The 16,002-nt window shown below is 36.7% G+C and overlaps 1 protein-coding gene across 5 annotated transcripts in view; it reads right to left on the bottom strand.

The window, feature by feature from the left end:
• RPS6KA6 (ribosomal protein S6 kinase A6) overlaps positions 1–15,511 on the bottom strand; it is a 137,110-nt gene extending 121,599 nt beyond the window's left edge. The window contains exons 1-2 of one of the 5 annotated variants that reach the window (XM_009197856.2): positions 14,910–14,990; positions 13,151–13,260 (exon numbers count right to left, since the gene is read on the bottom strand). In XM_009197856.2, coding sequence (XP_009196120.2) covers positions 13,151–13,231 — 81 coding nt within the window. In that variant the 5' untranslated portion in view covers positions 13,232–13,260; positions 14,910–14,990. Of the gene's footprint in view, positions 1–13,150; positions 13,261–14,909; positions 15,287–15,347 lie in introns of those variants that run through there. The other 4 variants (XM_009197859.4, XM_031660574.1, XM_003917939.5 and 1 more) reach the window with 4 other exon arrangements.
• Positions 15,512–16,002: the final 491 nt, after the last annotated feature.

Below are 16,002 nucleotides of genomic sequence, written 5' to 3'. Positions count from 1 at the left end.
ATATGATTCCATTTATATAAGGTATCTAGAATAGTCAAATTCATAGAGATGGAAAGTAGAAAGGTAGTTGCTAGGGCTGGCAGAAAGGGGAGAATGGAAAGCTTTTGTGTAACGTGTAAAGAGTTCCAGTTTTGCAAGATAAAAAGAGTACTGTAGATTGGCTGCACAATAATGTGAATGTATTCAACACTTTTGAACTGTATTCTTTAAAATGGTTAAGATGGTAAATTTTATGTTTCATATATATATATATTTACATATATGACAATTTAAAATTGTAATGCTAAAAATAAGATTAGTAATATACCGTATCAGGTAAATTTCTTGTCATGTGGATCTAGACTTAAGGCTTCTTGAGGAATGATGCTGTGTTTCATTCATTAGGCAGGCATAGTATGTCATGAAAACAACAATTATTCAGTGTCAAGCAGACCAAGATTCAAACTCTAAAGCTCTACTTTTACTGCCTTTGAAAAGTTTATTAAGCTTTCTTAGTTGCGATTTCTTCATCTGTGAAATAAGCAACCTAGGATTGTCAGGATTCATACAATGTTCCTAAAGCAGCTGGCACAGTGTCTGACATGTGCTCAATAAATGCCTGATGGGGGAATATTTTTCTGACAAAAACAGAACACAGAAAAAAACATATAAAAACATTTTAGCTAATAAGTCATCAGAGGTGAATAATGATCCCTGTATAGAGAATAATAAATCTGTGAATCAAAACTTACTGCCATATCATTATCATAATAGTATTGACTCAATAGTTTTAGTTTAGTTTTTTATTTCATTTATTTATTTTTTGAGATAGGATGTCGCTCTGTCGCCCTAGGCTGCAGTGCAGTGGCAGTGCGATCACAGTTCATTGTAACCTCGAACTCCTAGGCTCAAATAATCCTCCTGCCCCAGCTTCCCAAAGCACAGGGATTACAGTCATGAGCCACAGTGCCCAGCCCTAGTTTAGTTTTGATATGTCATACCGTTGTGGAAAGATCACTTTTAAAATTATGATAGAATCACTTTTGGTCAATGTGAAATGAATCTACCAAACCAACCCATAAAGGTACATACATATTCATGAACATAATCCTTGCTTTAAGAAATACAAATTGGAGAGAAATAAAAAAGTATCTTTGTATATTTTTACTATAACACACTTTATCAATTTATCTAACAGTCTTTTAAGCAAGACATTTCCAAAAATAAGATTTAGTTGGTTTGTTTTTTTGGATTCACCAGGCGAATTTTAATTTGTACTCTGTCTTTTATACTACCAAATATTTTCAAAGGTTTATTAATATCTATGGTCATTTCCCCAAAACACTTTAATCTTTTTGAACTTTTAAATTATATTATCAACATACTGCTTATGAGAAATCCGATGACAAGTACAATAATCATTTTAAATTATCTACTTTGATCCTTTCTGGCTTTCTAATTATACAATATTCCTGTAGTTTGTACCTCAAAAGGTTTGAAATATACCCACCTAATTATTGTCACTGCTTCAGGGAGGACTTAAGGAAGGGCAATTCTGTTTCAAATCAATTTAAAAGAGATGTCTTTTTTTTAAAGAGTCTCAGAATGGGACAAGAGTATAGAGCCTCCGAGCGATTACTTTAGTCAGGTATTTAAATGCAATCATGAGGCTCTGTTGTAAAAGTATTAGCTGATAAAACATATCCATGTTCAAATTAAGGCATAAAACCAAGTCCAAAGTTAAATATGAATGATGTTTGGAGTATTTGCCATTTTGAATTACCTGTCCTTTTGAATGTCAACTCATCTTTATCAAGACTCACGTTACACTTTCCCTTTTTCCTTCCACCTTACCCTACGCAGACTTCTATCAATAAACACTGCGTTACTTGTTAAGTATCTGTTCCATCTCTCTATCAGACTGTAAACTCCTGGAGGAAAGGGATCACATCATATTACTCTTGGTTACCCCAGTACCTAGCATAATATCTGGAACATAATAGACACTGGAAAAATATTTACAAAATGGCATGACTAAAATCTGGGATCTAAATGAATAAAATTTATAAAATAACTTCAATAATAAGTAAAGGCCATTATTTTTCCTTAGATTTTTATTAGTTTTCTTACTAAAAATGTTTAAAACCAACTTTAAAACATAATTTCATGAAGAAGTTACAGTAAGTCATTTTACTTCTCATTTCTGACTCTTAAATGCTAACAGCAAAGAGGAATTCAGCTTTTTCAAAATCACATTAAAAGATATTGTTTGGGTTAGTCATAAAATTGTTTTCAAGAAAAAAATCTTAGAAATTCTTTGTATTTCATATCTTGCATGGCAATCACATTATGAACCTCAGTATCCATGGGACATTGGTTCCACGACCTCTCGTGGATGCCAAAATCCACAGATGCTCAAGTTTTGTATATAAAATGATGTAGTATTTGCATATAACTATGCACATCCTCCTCTACACTTTAAATTCTATTATTTATCTGTTATATCTCTTCCTCTGTATTTTAAATTATCTCGACTAACAGTTATTTAAATGGCATTTATATTGCTAGATATTACATAGCAATAATATTATCTCTATTAACAGCTATTTACATAGCATTTATATGCTAGCTATTACATAGCCAAGAGTAAGGGGAGCTATGCAAAGCAAGAATATGGCACAAACTGAACTGCCATACATATCGAGGCTCTACTTTCTTGACAGCTTATTTGAGTAGGAGAAAATCAGGTATTATATTTTAGAAAAGCAAAAGAATGGGAAAGATCTATTAGTGAATCTGTGAATAATGCCACAGGAGTATGGAATTAAAACATTAACAACCAAAATATTTCTTAAAATCTTTCTATAAGGCTAAATTTGTTGGTATTTGTGACATAAAATATTGTCCTTCAGTTCAGACATTTCTTTGTACATTACGGAAAAATGGGTAGATACACAGTTAATTAGTTTTCAGTTATGAAGACAGAAATTGAGAGTAATAACCAAATGAACCCTATCTAGTAACACAACATTTTATACATATTTAATCATAATTTGGTGAGTGCATGCAAAACAATATTTAGAACCAATTAAATCCAATTATCATCATGCTTTTAAAAAGGACTATTTTTTAAAAATAGTAGTTGTACTACTACTATTACTACTGAGTTACTACTGAGTTACTACTGAGTCACTGAGTAACTACTGTTACTACTGAGTTAAACTAAGTACATCAATATTACATAAACAGTAGAAGGTATTTCCAGAACATTTGAGTTTTTACAACCTTGTTTCAATGACAGAAAAGCAGCTCCCTAGTCTCTATTCAGGCAGGAATTTGTTTACTCTGCTTAGTTGAAATCAGAGCTAATGACTTTATTGGCTTTGAATAGCTCTAAAGTGTTCCCAATGCAAAGGCACTGGCTGTCTGGCCAGTCTCATATGGGCTACAACACATGAATTTGGGAAGTTTACTTTCCAAAAATATAAGTATTCATGTGGTATAAATGAAGTCCCATATATATACAACCTACATACACACATGACATTCTGAGGTAGTAATTCTCACTGTTGTAACCTCTTCAACATATGAAGTCTACATAATCACATTAAAATACTGCCTTTGGGGTATGAATTAAGTTTAAATTGTCTACTGAGTTATATATCAGGGTTAAAGAAGTACTTTGTTTAGAAAACCTAAATCTTTAGTTATTTTTTGAAAGGAAAAATAACTTTATTATTCTTGACAAACATTATATATAAAGTACAATTGTGTTACTTCTCAAAACAATCATAAACATGTTAATTCACATTTTATATGTGAAGAACTGATTAACATTTACCTTAAAACATACAGCAAGCTAGTGACAAGATAAAGCAATTCGTTTGTCCCAGTGAGTCACAGTTCCTAAACATCCTACACCATATTACTCTATTCTTTCATCACTTCATAAACAATGGAGAATAAAGGAAAAAATTTAAAATCTAAAATGGGTTTCTATGTGGAAGAAGGTAAAAAATAGACAGCTATTACACAACCTTAGCTTGAGGTCAAATTCTACCTGATATGTGTGGGGGTTTTTCCATTAATAAATTTTTGCACTCAAAAAACTACTCAGAGAAAATCACAAGTCAATAGACTATAGAAAACAGAAGCTCAGTGAATACAGAAGATATAAGCTCAGTAAAAGCAGTACCATCCTCCTGAGAAGTGAATACAAAAAAGAAAAAGCAGCCTTACTACAGCTAATCAAGGAAGAATAAAATGTTTCAAAACTCAAGCCACATGTAGAAGCAGATGGTCAAAAAGGAGAAATGTGTATTTGTATATAAATACCTTTAAATAAGATGAAATTCTAATAACTGCATAATTAGATATACTTAAATATTATACAATAGTTGATTTTTTTAACTTCCAAGCCTGTTAATCTTCAATAACTCAGGTTGCAGACGTGATATATTTAAAAATAATATTTACTGAGTACTTACAATGGAAAAGACACTCTTCTAAGTGCTTTACATATATTATATGCTACTGTTATCCCCATTTTACAGATAGAGCGACCAAGTAAAGTACAGAGAAGTAACTTGTCCAAGGTCACACAGTAAATAAATAAAGAGCCAGAATTTAAACTCCAGGCATTCTAGCTCTAGGGAACCAGCCCTTATCCTCTATGCTATTCCGAATTTCTAAAGAATCTGAGATGGCTAACCAACTGTTTATATTTCCTTAAGTTTAACAATCAACTTAATTAGCACAATATTCTCAATACAAACCCAACCTACGTTATTCTCATATTTCCTCTTTCACGTAGGAAGGCATGAGGCACTTAGTATCATTAACCAAGGTTAAAGAAAGTAGTTTAAAAATGTTTTTCAAAGAACGAATGTCATTCTCGTCTTAAAACCAAAAGGAATATGCAACTACTATTTGTCAAATTTAAAAACTAAAATAAATTGTTTTTGAGACAAGGTCTCGCTCTGTAACCCAGGCTGGAGTGCAGTGGCCTAGTCATGGCTCACAGCAGCCTTGACTTCCCAGGCTCAAGTGATCCTCCCACCTCAGCTCCACAAGTAGCTGGGACCACAGGCATGCGCTACCACACTCAGCTAATTTTTTATTCTTTTCAGAGACAGGGTCTCACTATGTTGCCCAGGCTGGTCTCAAACTCCTGGGCTCAAGTATTCCTCTCATGCTGCCTCCCAAACTGCTGGAATTACAGGCATGAGCCACCATGCCAAGCCAAAATAATTTGATTTAAAAACAGCAAAATTAAATCTATGTTAACGATGGTTAACAAAGCTCCAACAATCCAGGCTCCCATTTTCTTGGCAAATAGATAGTTTCTAGAATATGAACTGAAGCTTATTCAGTCTTGTAGTTTTCATGTCTAGTACTAAGCAACTAACAGGTCACAAACTGCTACATAAAAAATGTTAGGGGTAATGTACAGATATGGGGGAGGAGATAAACAGAGAAGTATCACTGTAGAATGAGAAAGTTCACATAAAACTTCTAGCACTATTAGGTTTGCTCATCTATAAAAGGGTCTAAGAACAGTCACTTAATGTTTTGAAAATTAATGACTGCAAAGAAAATACACCACAGAAATTATTTTGTTTTTTAATAAAGAATATTTCACTAAACCCGATACAGAAACAACCTCAAGAATTTATTAACTAATTTTGTTAATTAATTTTATTAACACCATATATCTATGCTCAGTAAGTGCAATTCTGAAGTTCCACAGGACTAATTCATTAAAATTATTATGAAAACTATACATATGTGACAAAATGAGTTTTGATATAGTACAAAGGCAATTCAATGGAGAACAGGTAGTCTTTTCAACAAATGGTGGCAGAGCAACTGGACATACCTGTGGGAAAAAGTAGACTTCTACCACACTACCCACCATATTCAAAAATTAACTAGAAATGGATCAAAGACCTAAATTAAGACATACAACTAAAAAACTTCTAGAAGAAAACTTAAGGGAAAATTTCTGTAACTTTGGATTAGGCTAGGATTTCTTAGATACAACACCAAAAACACAATTCATAAAAGAAAAAAAAAACTGATAAACTGGACTTTGCTAAGATGAAAAACGTCGACTCCTTGTTAAGAGAATGAAAAGACAGACCACAGAATGGGAAAAAATATTTGGAAATAGATATCTAATAAAGGACTTGCATTTGGAATATAAAGAATTCTCAAAATTCAATAATAAGAAAACAACCTAATTTGAACAATTTCAAAAATTTTGAAAAGACAACTCATCAGAGAATATATACGGATGGCAAATAAGCATATGAAAATATGCTTAGCAACATGTGTCATTAGGGAAATGCAAGTTAAAATCACAATTAGATACCCCTACACTCCAATTAGAATAGCCAATTTTTTTCACTTAATCTGACAACACTAAGTGCTAACAAGTATTCAGAGCAGCTGGAATTCTCATACACCAACCTCACTCCTAAGTGTTTACCCAATATAAGTGAAAAGTTATGTCCAAACCGAAATTTTCACACAAATGTGTATAATGGCTTTATTCATAATCACCAAACACTGGTAACAACCCAAATCCAAATGTCCTTCAACTTATTAATGAACAAATCAACTGTGGTACATTCACATAACAGAATAGTGCACAGCAATAAAAAAGAAAGAACTAATGATATATACAATATCATGAATAAAGACCAAATAAAATCAAATTAATATTGTTTATAGATGTGAAGTTGCTGAATGACCATGTCTTTTTTGAAAATCCATATTGACTGACCTCCCTTAAGAGATTCTATAAGTATTCACTTATTCCAACATAATTGCTCTACACATGATAAACACAATAAATGTTTTATGATTGTGCCAGGTCTAGAGTTACTCTTCTCCATCTGTAAAATAAAGTACAAAATCATATACAAATTATTTTACATATGTTCTGTCATTCTTGTATATGTCTCTATAATCAACATATAGTTTTCTGTATATGCCCATGTAAGTTTGAAATGGAATTGTTTCCAACAGCATTCATTTATCACAGCATCTACTCCAGGTGAACAATCAGGAATGCAAAATATTTTTTATCAAATCAGACCTAATGGTTTATCTATTTCCCTTAATTTTGAATTTTGACTATTCTCAATTAGTACAATTTCTTTAACACATACACCAAACCCCTCTCACGATGCTGTATTTAAGAAAAACTAAAAGTCATTTGAAACCTAACATTCAGTCCACATTTCCCCTCATATGACATTTTTCTCCTTTGTTTTCTGAAGTTTTGTCCACTCTGATCCTTTAAGTAGAGTAATAAATCCCTGTACCTCAACTCTCATCAAGTTTATGATTTTTAGGATAATTCATGTTCCATTTTCACTTATGCCTTAATGACTAATTTCAACTGTACTAATTGAAAATAGTAAAAATGTTTTATGTAATAATTTCCCCAGAATCTTCAGAAAGTGTAAATTTTAAGTTCTGCTTTTTTGAAAACGGTAGCAAATTTCCCCCTAAAATTTCCTTAGATTTTAGAAACTGATCTTCATCTTTATTTTTTTAGTTTTTGCATTTTTTCTCAAAATTCAGTTGAGTGTATTTGTGAGGCTCTATTTCTGTGTACTCTATTCTGGTCTACTGATCTATGCATCTATTCTTCCATTGATACCACATTGTCTTTATTATAGTTACATAGTAAAACTTAATATCCAATAGAGTAATTCCTTATTTTATTCTTCTTTTTCAAAACTGTTCCAGAGTTTCTAGGTCTTGTACTTTTACATACACATTTTAGAATATGCTTGTCTGTTTACAAAACAAAACAAAAAAACAGATTTGCTGGGATTTTGTTGACATTTATTTAACTTAAATAGACAGGCATGGCTATTGAATCAGCACATCTGACTGCTGATCTAATATGGTTGCTAACAACTTATCTATATTCTCTCCTTATTTTCAATATTGTCCTTAGTGGGGAGATAGCAATGTATAGAGGAAAAAGCATGAATTTAAAATAATCTAGTTTCAAATTCCAGACATACTTCCCACTAACTTGCATGTATCTTTCTATTCTGTTAAAAAGACACAACTGTCTTACCAAGATGTTTTGAAGAGTGAATAAAACTGAGATAATCTATGATGCATCTAGTACTAGCTGGTACACAGTTCATGCTCAATAAATGCTATATCTCTTTCTCCCTTAAGATTCGATACTTTTAAATGGAATGGATTCCAACATTTTTTCAGGTTAAAAAAATTTGTATTGGGTGTTTAAATTGCTATATTTCCTCTTAAAGTTTGTCTTTAATCACTTTACAGGAGAGGCAGAGGGATCCATAGTAATAATTACCCATGGGTTTTGAAATTTTTTGTTAGAGATGTAATGGGATATTTGTCATTCAAAACAGTCACTATCTCCTTACTTAGCTATTAAAATGGGTGAACAAGTAATTTAACCTCTTAGTTTTATGGCCAAACTATATGAAAATTAGCTACGGTGCTAAAATTTTGTTTTTAATGCTACTGGAAAAGCAAATTCCTCAAAACTAAACAGCAAGAACATACACAACAGTTCAAACAACCCCATTTGGCTCCAGTCATATCTTAAAACAACAACAAAATAAAACACACAGAAAAATATCACAATTCACAGATAATTTACTGTAGAGCTAATTGCTAGCTTAAAAATTAATATTCTTTGTTTTCCTATTGAATAGTGACAACTATGTGACTATTTCTCTTTTTACTTTGGCCTAGAGCTGTGGTTTTTAACCCTGGCTGTGCATCATAAGCAACTGGGGAATCTAGATTAGTTAAATGTGAATCTCTGAGTGGAACATTGGCATGGATAATTTTTTTAAACCCCCAGGTAAACACATAATACACAGTCAGAGTTGAGAAAAACCAGCTAAGGAAACTCAAGGTCAAATTTATAATTCAACTATATTTTAAACATGTCGTAGACCCTTACAGCCTGCTTATTTGTGTTCTATTTTATTCTTCACTCCCTACCCTCCAGCCTTTTCATATATCTCCTACTTTGTTTTCCCTTATCCTCAATATCAAAATAGTTATCAGATTATATTTCCCATATACTATCTCAAATACTTGGTGAAATGAAGCAAATGACAAGTAACACACATGCACTCTACTCCACCCTCCCTCTTTCTCTGTCTCTTCTCTTCCCCACTCTCTGTCTCTCTCTCTCTCTCTCACACACACACACACACACACACACACGTGCACACAAAATTACAGCAGGACATGTTTCTAAAGTAGAGATACAGATTAAAATCTAGCAGTGAAATCAGTTACAGAATGTCTCCCAGGGCAATTTAGAAAACATCTCTTATCTGCAAAAGCCAGATTCAGCTCAGCTCTCTAAATCTCTCTCCCATTCAACTCCTTTCCCACCTAAAAACAAACAAAAATAAAGAAAATACACACACACAAAAAAAATTATCGGCAGGAACAGTAAATAATCCTTGGAAATAACATAAATGAATAAACATTACATAGCAAAATCTGACAAAGTACTGAAAGGCTTATACCTCAAGATTCCCAGTGCTTACCAAATCTTAAGAAGTGTTGCTACATACAATGGTGGCACCAAGAAAGAAATTACAGGAAGGGAAAAAAATCTTGCATTTCCTCATCAAAATTCTAGACGAGAGAGTAGGTACTAAAACAATATGGCCCAGAAAAGCAACTACACTATCAGTAGGTCTTATTATGGAACACAGAGGTAATGATTAGCTCTCTTGATGAACTAATCAAGGTAGGGAAATACAGAGGCCCTGCCCCGAGGAACTGACCTGAATATTTCCAGATCAGACTGGTTTAAAGAAAGATTGATTTGGAGGAACTGAGAAGGCACCTGTGGCAGGGAGGGGCCACTGTCCTCTGACTCCTCCCTGCTTGTCTATTCCAAATAAACCTGGTGAAAGCATACAAAAAATACAGATGTCCCTGCTCTCTTTCTACATTCCAGAAATAAGTAATGGTCACTATTTTCAGAATAGGACTCTGTACTCACGGCTGCTGACTATTTAAGATGAACATTGGTGAAACAAGAATTACAGGCCTAAGGCCCATTTAAAAAGAATAAAAAAATGTTTTAGCTAGTAATAAGCGTGTTCACCTTCGGTAGTAAAGAATTTAAGCATTCTAAGCACGATCAGAAATCTTCAGAGTGCAGTGCTATTATTCAATACAATATTAGAAAGGGGAGAGTTCATTTTAGCTTTCTATCTCCCTATACTACAAAGATCTATTGATTTTTGTATTAGTCTAGTGGCTAATATAGAGGCTTATATTGGCAGGCATGCATTAAATACCTGTTACATTGAATTAATTCCTACCAGGACGCTTCTAATCTCAGTTGTTTGTTATTTCTTCTTACTCTCCAACATCCAATCATTTACCAAATTGTAACTATTCTACCTCTGCCAGGTCTCTCCCATCAGTCATCTCTTTTCTACCCTTTCTGTACTAGTTCAAAAATCTCACTACTACTTCTACTAACACAATAGCCTCCTAGCTGGAATTCCCCACCTTCCATATCTCCCCCATTCTTCACTACCATCAATTATTTTTCAAAGCACAAATCTAATGTCACTCATATTCTCAAAAACCTTCAGTGACTCCTAATTATGAGATAAAATTGAACCCTTAAACTTGCTTAAAAAGTCCCATTCAACCTGGGCCTAACCTACCTTCAATACATTCCTTATCTTATTTCTCACTATATCCCCTCTCCCATATCACAGACTTGTAACAGTATCAGACTCTTCCTTCTTTCAGAACGTTTCCATGCCTTTTCTTATATTGTCCCCATCCACATGAAATATGCTCCTTTCATCTGTCTGTGAAAATATTACCACTTTCTAATGCCCTGCTCAAATTCCACCTCCTTCACAAAGGTTTACCAGATCCATTCCTAAACCACCACCACCACATCACCACCACCACCACCTCATTGTTGATAATCTTGTGCCTTCTACAATAACAATTTCCATACATGCCTGTCTAACTACCTGAATGTAAACCTGTGGGGGTAGGGTAAGCATTTCACATTACAGCACTATGTGCAGCACTGCCTTGTACTCAATAAATGCTTCATGAATTGAACCAATTCCTACCATTACAAGAGTTCAGAATTTTTAAAAATATTAAAATTTTCAATGAAACACCTCATCAGCCAGATACAATAAATGAAATTATCTGTCTCTTCTTATCCTTCCAGTGTTTCTAAATATAACTTTGTATTTAATCCCTGGATCACCCTATCTGTGATTACAAACATTCACAGTGAGAACACCACTATACTTAGATGAAATGATCAAATTTAGGAAGGGTTCTTAAGAAAAACTGCTTAAGAAACGGAAAGTCATGGCCATAGTTATCTGAATCCCAGGATTTTAACATAGATAACAATAGTTCAGAGTTTAGGGGCATGGAAAGAGGCATGATGGCTGTGGGAAAAGAGGAGGAACTATTGTGTACTAGAGACTATGTGCAAAACATCTTGCTAAGTTTATTAAACCCAGCACTGAATTTTCTTTACAAAACAACTCTTGAAGATGGTTTTTTCTCCAACTTATAGATAAAAAAAGTGAGGTTCAGAAAGGTTAGGTAACGTGGATTGTGTCACACCATAAGTATGGCATGGAGCTCAGACAAGAACTCAGATTTACCTGCCTTCAAAGCTGTTCTTTCCTCTATCACTATAGGGTCTCATGAGAATTAATTAAAACTAGAAGTTTTTCCCAAATTGGTTTTATCAGTAAACTACATACTCTCAAAACTAATTTGCTTAGACAGGCATGGTTCTGAGCACCTGTAGTCCCAGCTACTCGAGAACCTGAGGCATGAGGATTGTTTGAGTCCAGGAGTTCGAGGACAGCCTGGACAATGGGCAATGACATAGAAAGACCCTGACTCGAAAAATAAATAAATAAATAAAAACTAACTTGCTTAAACAAAAACAGCATTGCTAAAGAAATAATATAAAAGTACTAGATGTTTACTATGATATGAAATGTGAAAATTCTATAATCAACTCGATAAGGAAGCACTTAGTTCCTCACCAAAAAACAACTAAGCGAACAAACTGTAACATGCATGGCATTAAATCATGAAAAGTTCACATTAGTCAAATAGGTTGTTCTTTATGATCCTTGCCCAGGAATGACCCATTCCATCTCAAGTAAAATCTCTTTCTTGATCCTGACAGAATCCAGTCAAAAGCTAAAATTGTGACTGCATGAGGGGTGATGCCCTTTGAAGTTCCTATTCCCAGTAGACCTGATTGAGACAGTCCCTGCAAGATCTCTCACAACCAGTTTCTTGCTTACCCTATTTCCCCTCTTCTAAGAACTCTCTTCCCAGAAACCAAAAGATCCCAGGTTTCCCCTTCTCAGGCCCATTCTCCTCCTCTCACTGGGATCAAGCTAATTATTGGTTGAAACCTGACACATTTCACCATAGAACAATTTTACAAACAGTGGTTAGGCTCGGCATCATTATACCTCGCTATTGTGTACTGATCTAAAAATGTAAGTACCCTTGATAAGTTTTTCCTGTGGGAAAACATGTTAAGAGTCTCAAACAACCAATTTACACACTTCTGAATGGTAATTCAAAGGTTAACAACTGTCCATGCAAGCAAGACAGGTAAAAGATACAAAAAGACTCCAAAATATATGGTATTGTCTATAATCTTTAATCTTACCAGATTCAACACACACAGAAATGGACGGAAATTATTTCTTTTGACATTAAAGTTAACAGATTCTTACCTACATTTTCTTTAAGGATTCTAACACATTTTAAAAATATATATTCTACAACAAAAACACTCTTAGTCCTAAAATTATCACGATTGAGGGTTGTAGACCTTGTACTCAAAATTAGCATTTCTAAAGCCAACATCAACAAATTTGTAATTAAAATAAATATAAATTATCAAAAGTAAACTTGTTTACTTCTTATCAAAAGAATATAATTAAAAACAAACAAACTCTTCTAAGTACTAAGTGGGTCTGTTCAAATGTAGCATTTAGTTTTCACCTAGAATATTTTTTATTAAGTAACTTGCAGGGTTAAATCTAACCAATCAAAACTGTTTTAGAGAAAGAAGGCAGAAATACTATCTTCACCACATTACCTTCACCTTTCGTTTTACTTCATAGGGATTAACAATTTCCACTCGAGTATTTTTCCAAATTGCTGAGGTAGAGAGACCCATTGTTAAATCTCTACAATACCTAAAACATACTGTAAACAATAAAAAAACCATATGTGGTAATTACAATTTAAAACATACTACATTCAAAGTTAACAGAAATAATAAAATAGTAGGCATGCAAAAGGCTTCCCACCTCCCATCCCAACCTTATAGGGCAAAGCATTTAACTGTTTTTATAAACTAAATGCCTATGACTCTAAGTTCTGTAAGTTACATACATGAATAAAACAAAGTTCCTCTCCCCTTCAATAGACTTGCTAGACAATTGTGCAGTTAGCATTCCCACATTTCAACAAGAAAGGAACACCTATTCATTTATCTTGTTCTTACGAGATGTAAAATATTAAAATGTATATTGGAATTGCTTGGTTTACTAGTAAAATATTTCCTATAAGTATAGAGGGTTCAGATTTAGGGTATTTCTGAATTTATTTCCACTACATTCCTTACCACATGCTATTCTAGCATGTAATCTTTACCCCAGTTTAGTTGATAAACAACAAAAAAATTTAAAGAAAAAAAAAGGTAATCATACAACAGCCAAATGTGTATTTTTTTTTTTTAATGGACCAAGTACTTGAAGAAAAGTTGCACCCTTTAGATGTCGAGGATTGAGAGTCTTACCTCAAAATATCCTACTGTGAATCAATTTCACCAACTATTTTTAGGAGGTGTATGGTGGCCTCTACTGGAGTAGTACGCAGTCGATTAAGTTATCAGAAAAGGATCCAACTTTCTATCACAAAAGACACGTTTTTGTGTTTAAATGCTGCCCGCTTTTATAACAATTAAAACAAAGCACCTGTGTACATCTACGTTCTCACTGCACAGCTGACCAAAGCCCAACCAGAACAGTTTCAGAGGTAAGAAGAGTGGGAAGAGAGGTGCACCAAAGTATTTTGGTTGAACCTCGCTAAGTCTTACCAAAGATTCGACTTATTTATGAGGGCTGGGGTTTACTTTGCGTCTTCTTTTACAGACCAACGGGGCGGGGACAGGGGTTGTGGAAAGGAGAAGGGGCGGAGCAAGAGTGCAGTAGAATCAAGGGGACCTGAGAGGAAGCAGTAGAACATCACCTGAAACCTGGCGACTGGAGATAGGTCGCCAGTGTATCTCGACATGGGTCATTACAAGGAACCATAACAAGCCACAGAGAAACGAGAAAGCTGTTACCAGGGAACACTCGTGCCTATGTGCAAATGTCCCCAGAGTTACTTAGTCACCTTGGTGTGTTTGTTGCACTGGGTTCGTAAAGCGCCCGGGGTTCAACAGCGAGCTGGAGTCCGCAGCTGTCCCCCAAAATGTTCCCAGCCAGCAAACTAGGCGCGGCGGAGAAAAAGGGACGCGCGGAGTCAGGCACAGCACCCCGCCAGTCCCCCAGTTCCCCTTCGGGTCGGAAAGTGAAGAAACTTAGTCACAACAACTCTGGCGTGGCCCGCCAGGCAGGCGCTCCGCCCAAGGCCGAGCCCGGGCCCAGGCTGCACTCACTCCGCATGCCCGAGCCCGCCGTCTCATCCCCGCCCGCTCCCCAGCGAAAGGGCAGTGGAGGCAGCATCTAGGGGGCTTGCCCGGGAGCCCGCTTCCCGGCCCCACGCCTCTCCTCTCTCGGTCCCCAGCCAAGGTCTTGAGGGGAAGGAGGTGGGGGTTGGCTCCAGCCCGTCTCGGCCACCACACTAACCTCGCCGCTGCTCGCGCCGCCGCCGCTGAACACTTCCATTTCTCGGTCCCAGGGCTCGTCCTGAGGAGCGAATGGTAGCATCTCCCCTTCAGGAGCACTCGAACAGGAGCTGCCGCCTACCGCTGGCGCAGCCGCGCATCCTGTCTATTGAACTGGCCCGCCGCCGCCGCAGCGACCCCCAGCCCCGCCTTCAGCGACCGCTGCCCTCGCCGCCGGGTCTCTCAGAGGCTGGGAGCAGGGGGTCGCCGCCGCCGCCGCCCGGTGATTCCCATAGAGAAGACAACTCTGTGCTGCCTCTCCGAGAGCTGCCGCTCGGCTCGCGCTCACCACTGCCACCACCACGACGGCCGCTCGGTGGTGACTCCCCCCAACACCCCGCTTCCTCGAGTCCCCTCCCCGCTCCCTGCTCTGTCAATATGGCGGCAGCGGCGGCGTTACCTGTGCGGCGCCTGGACCCCCCCACGGCGGCGGCAAAGCGGCGTCACCCAAACGTCAATGGAGATTCCCCAGCCTGGGGTGAAGGGGGCGGGATAGAGGGGCGGGGTGGATGCGGAGGACCGCGTGGTGGGTGGTGGGATAGAGGGGAGGAGGGGTGCTGGGCTGGGGAGACTGCTGAAGAGTAGTAAAAGCCCCTGCTAGCGCCTCGGTAAACCGGCCCGCTCCACGGAGCATGCGCAGCACTCTTCACACATGCTCAGCAGGCCCTCTCAAGTCCACGGAGCAGCACTGCTGGCGGGCGGTAGGATTCTCAAAAAGGATGCTGGAACTGGAGGACCCTCCCGAGCACTTGAGGAGTCAGAGGCAGGGTAGGACTCCAAGAGTATCTCTTTGCAGGGCTTACGAAAAGCAGGTGTCTTATATGCCAAACCACGCCCATTTCAATACTTAGTGACAAATACTAGGGCGGGGATTTTAGTACATCATACATTATCCTCCTAGGAGGTAAAGGCAGGATAACCCCCGTTTAAAAAAGAATAAATATGCCTGTCCTCCCTACCCCCCACCTCACTTGTCCCTCTCAGGATGCTCCCGCTGGTTACCCTCACACTATTGATGACACACAATGCTACTCTTCTTCACACATGCACACACA

This window comes from Papio anubis, chromosome X (genome assembly GCF_008728515.1).
Source record: "Papio anubis isolate 15944 chromosome X, Panubis1.0, whole genome shotgun sequence".
Taxonomy (NCBI): Eukaryota; Metazoa; Chordata; class Mammalia; order Primates; family Cercopithecidae; genus Papio; species Papio anubis.
The sequence above is the reverse complement of the archived record's forward strand: the minus strand, read 5'-3'. Positions and strand labels throughout refer to the sequence as shown.